This window comes from Prionailurus viverrinus, chromosome A2 (genome assembly GCF_022837055.1).
Source record: "Prionailurus viverrinus isolate Anna chromosome A2, UM_Priviv_1.0, whole genome shotgun sequence".
Taxonomy (NCBI): domain Eukaryota; kingdom Metazoa; phylum Chordata; class Mammalia; order Carnivora; family Felidae; genus Prionailurus; species Prionailurus viverrinus.
The window spans coordinates 20012821-20021374 of NC_062562.1; the positions used below are offsets into that span (position 1 = coordinate 20012821).

The 8554-nt window shown below is 58.9% G+C and overlaps 1 protein-coding gene across 1 annotated transcript; it reads right to left on the reverse strand.

The window, feature by feature from the left end:
- Window positions 1-865: 865 nt before the first annotated feature.
- On the reverse strand, window positions 866-8230 carry DUSP7 (dual specificity phosphatase 7). The gene is made up of 3 exons (XM_047850119.1): window positions 7601-8230; window positions 5683-6117; window positions 866-2962 (listed from the first exon to the last, which is right to left on the reverse strand). Exons 1-3 carry the CDS (start codon window positions 8115-8117, stop codon window positions 2655-2657), a joined length of 1260 nt encoding a protein of 419 aa, XP_047706075.1. The 5' UTR covers window positions 8118-8230; the 3' UTR covers window positions 866-2654.
- Between the last annotated feature and the right edge of the window lie 324 nt (window positions 8231-8554).

Genomic DNA, 8554 nt, shown 5'->3' on the forward strand with positions numbered 1-8554 from the left:
GAGCCCCCATTCCCCATCTGTAACATGGATCTATGTTGCCCACTGAGGGCCTCACACCCCCAGGCCACGGCCACCATCCTTCTCCAGGCCCCTTCCCTCTTTCTTGCTCTGTGCTCCCAACCAGAAGGAACAAAACTGTTGTTTTGTTTTGTTTTTCAGGTCCTGTTTTTGAGCCCCCAGTGGGGGGGCCTACCTGGCGGGTGGATGCTCCCTTGAAGAAGCCAGGCATGGCCGATTCCTCCCTGTAGGTCCAGGCCCAGACCAGGAAATGGAACGTAACATGTTCATTTTGTTCCAAACACCAGAAAAGCACTGAGTATCTGAGTGTGATTGGCTTGATTTTTATAGATGGGAACTGAGGCTACCCAGCTCCTGAGGAGCGAAGCAGTGCTGACCCATCACCAGGCAGGTTTTACATCCCACTGGCTTCCCAGGGACTGTGGGGTGGGGGTCAGGAGGATGAGAAGGTAATACTAGCATAGCCTCCATTCCATGCACGAGAGCAGCAAGAGAAGGGTCAGGGACCTAGGGCCCAGTCAAATCTGGGTATCGCGAATCTGGGTGATGCCCGAGTGGACAGCCCTGAGCAATTCAGGGTGGGCAGAGGTTCAGCTGCGTGACCTTGGTCTACAAAACCTGTCCAAGCTTCCATCTTCTGTCAACCAATCAGCAAAATCCCAGAGAAAGCCCTGAGGTCCCTGCCTGCAGTGCCTGAAGGCTGGGCAAATGCCACACCTCCGCTCCTCCCCCAAGGCCTGGCCACTTCTCCCAGTGAGGGCCTTAGGGGACTTCACACAGAGCAGGTGATAGCCACTCTCCTTGCCACCCCCCAGCCTGGGCCCAGGCCCTTATTGGACAACACAACTTGTTTTAAAGAAAAAATAATATTTATTTGCAATATAAACAAAGTCCCGTTGCTGGTTCGGGATATATATATGTATGTGTGTGTGTATATATATGTAGGGTCACAAATTTTCCTTCATAAGATCATAAAGCAAAACTGGCCACCCTCTTGGCATACTCTCATTTACACAAATCTGATGCATCTTTCTGGGTTTTTCTTTTTAAAAGTAAAAAAGAGAAAGAACCATGTACAGCATGGAAGCTTTTCGTCAATTTCTCGACTGTGGCAAGATTTTAATCCGCTGCCTTAAAGAATCCCTGAAAACCGCCCCGTGAGGTAAGATGCAGTGGGGCAGAGTTTCCATGGCCTCACTCACATGCCAAGTGCCAGCTTGCTCAGGGACCCCAGCCTGACTACTCACCTCTCCCCGGGCCCCTGCAGTCCTGACACCTGGAGGGATTGAGGCTGGAGAAGGAACAAAACTGGAGAGGATAACGGAATCCGTGGCTTTGTTCTGTGGATCCTAGGAGGGGCGTGGACAGAGCCCCACACCCCGTTCACTTGTCCATCCTCGCCCCTTCCGCCCCTGCCCTGGGATTGAAACGGGTGCGAGTTTCCTGGTAGTAGAAGGCATGGGCAAGATGAGTGCAGGGCAAGCTTCCACGGGACAAGGGGTCTGGGAGTAGAGCTGGACCAAAGCAACAGCCAGAGTGAGGGACAGAAACTAGGAGGTAGGGCTGGGCCTCCACCACCGAAGCTTCCCCCGCCAGCCACTGGGCCTCCACTCTCAGTCACAAACAAACAGGGAGAGAGAGACAGAAGTAGTGGGTACGTATAGGAAGGGCCCGGGGCCCAGACCCTCCTACGGGCTGAGCCCAGAGGGCTAATGCTACTGCTTGGCAGTCCCCCACGACCCCACCTCCAGCAGGGCAGCGGCAGGGCCTCCCATCTCCTGCCTCAGGGGGTCTGCAGGGGCCGCTGGAGGGCAGAGAATGCAGAGGCCACCCAGGGCAGCCCACCTATTTCGCCTTGCAGAGGTCATCACGGGCAAGTGCAGTGCCAAGGGGGCTGGGCCGAGGGGTGTGCATGACTGGGGGTGGGGGGGTCTGACACTAAGAGAGCAGCAAGCCACCCCTTCAAGAAGGACCTGCTGCAGAAACGGAGGCTTCACACATGTGCAAAACGCATTTGGTCAAGATCAACACGGGGTTTGTCTTTTCCATTAAAAACAAAAACAAAAACCAATAATTGCTTTTTGAAATAGGAAGAAAAAACAAAACTGAGAACATTTCTCTCTCTCTCTCTCTCTCTCTCTCTCAGGATCAAGGAAGGGATGAAATACTGGTTTATACAATCCACTGTTGTATGTAGCCTGAAAATAACACTTTTCATTAAAAAAGAAAAATCAAGAAGAGCTTGAACACTTGCCGTGCTCCAGGGAGCTTGGATTTACCTGCCAAAAGTAAAAAGTAAACTCAGGTCCGTGGATGTGTCTTTAAAAAATAGCCAAACCGGCTGGGCCATTGGCTGATGGAGTGTCCTGGGACAAGGATGAGGCCCTGCTGGACTCCCAGGGCCATGTGTCTCAGAGCTCAGGGCCTCTCCACAAAGTCCTGCAGAGAGAGGCCTTGCTGTGGTTTCCGCCCTCCCCAGGGCAGCGAGGGAAGCTCAGCCACCCACCAGCCTGGGCCTCTGGGCACAGGCCATGTCCGATGATGTCTGGGTTCCGGCCGGACACAGCAGGAATGGGCAGCTCACCTGGCCCAAGGGGGGTCGGGAGGGGCCGGCCCCACCCACCTGTGCCCCAGCCTCACGTGGACTCAAGGGTGTTGAGTGGGAACAGGTTGTGGTTGGTCGGCGTGGAGAAGTAGAGCTGCTCGCTGGGGGTGTGGTTGTCGCATGGGCTGCTTAGCCCCAGCGTCCGCTCGAAGTCCAGCAGCTGCCCCATAAAGTTGAAGTTGGGCGAGATGTTGGACTTTTTCCTCTTGACAAAGTCGTAGGCGTCATTGAGTGACAGGTTCATCTTCTGCATCAGGTAAGCCACGGTGACGGTCACCGAGCGGCTAATCCCTGCTAGGCAGTGCACCAGGACACCACACTTCTTGGAGCGGGCCTCGTCTGAAACACACAAGTATGGGTCAGGGAGGCTCCTCCTCCAAGGAGTCAGAGGTGGAGCAGAGGCACAGAGGGTGGCACGGCCACTAGCTGGTGCTGCCTGACTCTTGAAGGACCTGGTGAAGTCCAACATGAGCAGGACAGCAACTTGGCATGGAGGTCAAGAGCATGACTGACTGTGGCGTTAGCTTTAAGTCACTGGACATCCCTGTGCCTCGGTTTCCTCACCTATAAAATGGGCCCCCTTGTTCTCAATGCTCTTGTAAGGACCCGAGCCAAGAGAGGGCTCCACAAACACCAGCACCAGTGACGGCTGTGGTCACGGCTAGTCCCGCTGCTGCTACAGCTGAGTGCGCAGACTGTGCTGAGGGTGTCACCCGTGTCCTCTCAGGCCATCTGCACCACGGTTAGCAAGTTCATTTTATAAAGGAGGACGCAGACGCAAAGACAAAGTGACAAGCCCAAGGCCACACAGAGGCTCCTCCTAATGCACAGCACATGCCGTCAGTCCGTGACCTGGCGGTGGGGGCTGAGCTTGCTCTCCTGGTGCAGCTCCCATGGGTACTCCTTGAGAGTCTCCCGGGAAACAGGCCCGAGGGAAGCCCTCAAAAGGGAATCGGGGCCTGGCCCTACACTCAGCTCTGCCCCAGCCCCAGCAGCTTAGCCTCCCAGGGCCCGGGAGGAAGGCTGCACTTGAGGCTTCACAAGCGAGGTTTGCTTAAGCGCAGCCCACCCACCTCACTTACTCGACTTCCCCCAGCAGGCCCATGCATCAGTAACATCTCCCACCACAGCCAGCCAGCTTCCGCCAATCCACCCAGCTTCCCCTGGTGCCGCTCTCACACTCCCTCCGCTTGACCTACAGTAGGAGCTCAATAAATATTGGTCAAGCCACTGAACAACTCAGTCCTGTCATCCCTCCACCCCTGGGCCTAGGGTAGCTGACTCTCTCTGTGCCAAGGATGTAGATTAACAAGAGGCAGCTCTCTGGGGCCCTCAAGGTCCCCACCTCTGATTCTGAGACCACTGGGAGCCAGGCACAAAGGCGGCGCTTAATCAGTGCACTCGCACAAGATGACACGCAGGTTCACAAGCTGTTCTGCTTCTGATGCTCACTCTCTCTGGCCCAGCAGAGCTTCCCCTTCTCACCCCATACTTACCCAAGGCTAAGTATGCAATAGGTACATAATCCAGATTCGGGGACTGACTAGGGGCAAGACTAGCAGGGCAAGAGATACATATTGTGGCTTTGTGCAGAGTCCTGTGGTCTGACCTTGAGACTTCGGGCTAAAGGGGTGGTGGAGATGAGCTTCCAGTGGTGACACACCAGGATATGGGGAACGCCTGGCCCCCAAACCCACTCCTGGGTGATCCAAAGTGAAACTGCTTCCGCTGGCTTTATTTTTAGCACTCTCAGGGTGTGGCTGAACAGTGTGGGGGCTGGGGCTTGATCCTGTCCCACTGAGTCCTAGGGGATGCTTGGGCCTCTATTCCTTCACTTGTGTCCCTCCACCCCTACACCCCCAGATGCAGAGGGGCCTTCAAGAAGGACAAAGACACCCATGACCAGGCTCAGCCCCTGGAGTCTGTCCGGGGTCCCCTTTTCCCCTCCCCTTTCTCAGTGAGGGAGAGTGAATGCTCAGGCAGCATACACACACCTCTCCGCCGCCGCAGCGTTCTCCTGGGCAGAGCTGGGAAGCTCTCCCATCGCCAGGTCACAGCCCCTCCCCCAGGCCTCAGCTTCCTTCCTTCCTCCCAGCCAGGCACCTAGTTTTGGTTCCCAGTAAGCGGATGAGGCGGGGAAGCCTCCCACTTCCTGTTATTAAAGCTAGCCCAGCCCAGCTGACAGCAAAACGCCCTCCACTGGACAGGGCTGCCGGCAGGAGAGGACTGTCCAGGCCACCTCCCCTCTACCATTGGAGGCTGGGGAGAAACACGGGGTCACCAGGCTCAGAGAACCAAGGGTTTACGTACACCCTGATCTTATATCTCTTCCCCACACCCTGGGAAGAGCCAGGGCCGGGAAGATGGCCTGTAGTCTAACAGCCTCCAGCTGGCCATGGAGGAAGCAGGATGGGGAGGTCAAAGATAAGGCAACTTGTGGAGCTTGAGTCAGCTGGGGATGTAGGGGGCTGAGGGCTCTAAGCCAAACAGCAGAATTGCAGAATGCTCTAGGGGAGGGCCCCTACACTCCAAGCAAGCCCCATAGGTTGCCGGAAGCATCTGGTGCCCCACCAAGTCACTCTGGGTCACCAGATTCCAAAAGCTGCCTATTTGGGGTAGGCCTCTGGCTTCAGGGCCACCCTTCAGCCCCCTCAGGTACAAAATAAAGCCCAAAGCCCAAAGAGGGACCGTGACAGCCCCCTCCTGGAGAGACATGTGTGCTGAGGCGTGATGCAGAGCAAGCAAGACTCGTGGGAGGTCTGAGAGCTGTGATGTTTCAGCTAGATGAGCCCCAAACAGCAGAACCAGAAAAACACAAGCTGGACAGTAAAGTCCATGGGGTGCCAACAGTTGCAGTGAGCCCAGGACTCAGGGGACTGAGGGCCTTGGTGACTCACAGCAGGCATGGATTCACCCATGGGCATATGTTGGCACATGCAGGGCACACACAGGCCTCGACAGGCCCAGAGGTACCCAGTCAGGCGCGGGTGACACCCAAGTCCTGTACACACCTCAACGCACCTGCCCATCCACCCTGCCCAGAGCCCAGCGACACCTACCAATGAAGCTGATGGCCTCAGGGAAGAACTGGGAGAGGTTCTGGCTCCAGTGGTCAGAGATGGGGATCTGCTTGTAGGTGAACTCGCCACCGTGCTCAAAGGCATTGGGCAGGTTAGGCGTGACGTTGAGGATATACTTGATGCCGTACTTGCCGAGCACGTCCAGGTTAGTGGAGTCCTTGGCGCAGCCGAGGTAGAGGTAGGGCAGGATCTGGACGGGGAAGGCTGGTTGGCTGGATGGCACAGGGCTGCCGTCCGACTCAGTGGCACTGCTGGGCAACTCTCGGTCTGACTCTCCGTCTGAGCAGTCAGAGCTGATCCGCAGGCCCCCCAGGCCCAGCACTGAGGTGGGTGGTGAGCCACTTGGTGAGGACGAGCTGTCCACGTTGGTCTCACAATGCTCTGAATACTCTGTCTGGAACTTGTTGAAACCACCTGTGGCCAGGGTGAGAGGCCCTGGGTGAGAGACTGCCCATGCCACTAGACCAATGGGCTGCACAAGACCAACGATGGCCAGAGCTGCCCATGTCAAGCACCATAACCCAACAGCCAATGTGGGCCAGGCAAAGTTTGTTACACATGTACCTTCTCCTGTGTTCTCTAGATATATCCTACGACCCACTGGACAGAATGGGAAACTGAGGCCCCAGGAGGTGAAGTAACATGCCTGAGCTCCATTCCCTTACCCATAAGGCTTCACAGCCCTGGCCATACCACCAGCTTTAGGGCACTTAAGGCCAGGCCCCAGCTCATTCATCTTCCACAGCTCCCATGCATACCTGGCACCCATGGGTGCTCAATAACTGCTAAGTGGTAAAGGAGAGCCGACAACCCAATCTCGGGCTAGCACCTGTGGGTTTGCAAGCCCTTCTTATAGATGAGACTGCAGGGGCTGGTGCTGTGTCTAGGTCAGTTAGAGGCACAGAGGGCCTGGGCCTCCGGACTGGGAGTCCAGTACCTGCTCCTCACCACAAGTTAGGAAGGGCAATGTTAAAAGTGTTGGTTGCCCCTTTCCCCCCACAGTGGCAAGTTCATAAAAAGGGCCCCAAACTCCCCCTCTCTCCCTTAAAACACAAGACCCCCAGCCTTGGAAACACGGAGGGAGAGAGCTGCTGGGGCTTTACAGAGAGAAGAAATGGGGAGCGTCTTGCAACTAGGCATGGGCCCTGCGCCCGAGGGTGCTGCAGGCCTCCCCTCCCCGCCTGCCCGCCTGCTGCCAGCAAGAGGCCATTTTGGAATGTTAATTGGAAACACCGGCTGCAGCCACTCGCCCCCCCCCCCCCCCAGCTGCCTCCCCCTTCCACAAGCTCTAGGGCAGGAGGCTGGGGATTTAGGGGTCCTGGAAAGCCAGGGAAAGGGACACTGCTTATAGGCCTGCCCCAAGTGCCCCAAGAGGCTGTGTCTCCAAGTAGTGAGACCAATGCTGAGATGCCCAGGGTACCCCAACCCAAACGGTCCCTATACCTTAAGGGCATGGATAATGCTGCCAAAGACTCCCCTAGCCTGACCCAGGTCTTCCAGGGACACGCATTCTAGACCGGAGGAGCTGGATCTGGGTGCCCGGTCGCTTTTCGGGTCCCAGGAGGAGACATCTCCCTCTTCTGAGGGGCTCATCTGGGCGCTGCCATGGCCCCAACGACAGGGGGAGGAAAAAAAAAAAAAAAAGGAAATCTCAGGCCAGGAAAAGTTTGTTCAGCCCCCTCGAATCGTGCCGAGAAGGGGGCACAGAGGCGACCCCATGCTAGCCTAAACGCTCACTGCGGAGGCCGAGCTCCCGGTAGCGGCGGATGCGGGCCGGGGGCGACGTGGCGCCGGCCGGGCAGGCGGAGCGCAAGGAGAGAAAGTAGCCTCCGGCGGGGGCGTCAGGGAGCCGCGGGAGAGCCCCAGTCCTGGACAGGGGTCTCAGTGCTGCCCTCACCTTGGAGGTAGTAGGCCTGGCAGCCGTCGTCGCGAAGCTTTTGCAGGAGCAGGCCAAGCACCGAGGCAGGAGCGCCGGGCTCTGGCTGCCACTCGGCCGTGGCCTCGTCGTAGAGCAGCACGGTGGCCGCCTTGCAGCGCGTGGCGAAGCGCTCCTTGTCGGCGTGGTTGGGGATGATGGAGCGGATGGGCAGGTTGCCCTTGCGCAGGCGGCGCAGCATGAGGCCCGGGATGGCCAGGTTGATGGCCGTCTCGATGTGCGACGACTCGAAGAGCTCATGCGGCCGGCAGTCGAGCAGCAGCAGGGACGCGCCGCCGCGCGCCTCCAGCTCCTCCTGCAGCCACTCGGCGCTCTTGCAGGGCATGGCTCCCGCAACCGTCGCAGCTCCCGCGCCGGTGCTAGCGCCGGACCCGGACCCCGCACCGGGATCCGACCCCGCCCCGGTGTCCCCAGCAGCCGACGCCCCCGAGGCCGACATGTGCGCCCGCGCTGGGGGGCCGCGGAGCTGGTTTTTCATCGGGAGCGCGGGCGGCCCGGGGCAGGGGCCGGGCAGCCCTGCCCTGGGACGGCGCCCCGGCCGCGCGGGCCCCAGCCGCGTCTCCGGGCGCCCGCCTCCCGCCGAGCTGCGCGCCCGCAGCCCCGGCCTCCCGGCCTCCGTCCCGCCCGGCCCTCCGCGCGCGCCGCGGCCTGACAGCCCCAATTAAACCGCGGCTCTGGCGGCCGCGCGCCGAGGCGTCCTCCGGGGGGCGGGGCTGCAAGGGCCGGCGCCGGGGCTTAAAGGCGCCGCGCCTCCGCCGCCCCTCCTCACGGAGTACGGGGGCGCGCTGGCGGCCCCGTGAGTCCTGAGACCTGCGCCTGCCCGGGCCCTCTCCCTGCCTCAGCCCGGAACCGGCTGTGATTTGCCCGGAGTGCCCGGCCAAGACCTTTCCCTCTAAGCCCGCGCACCCAGGTCTT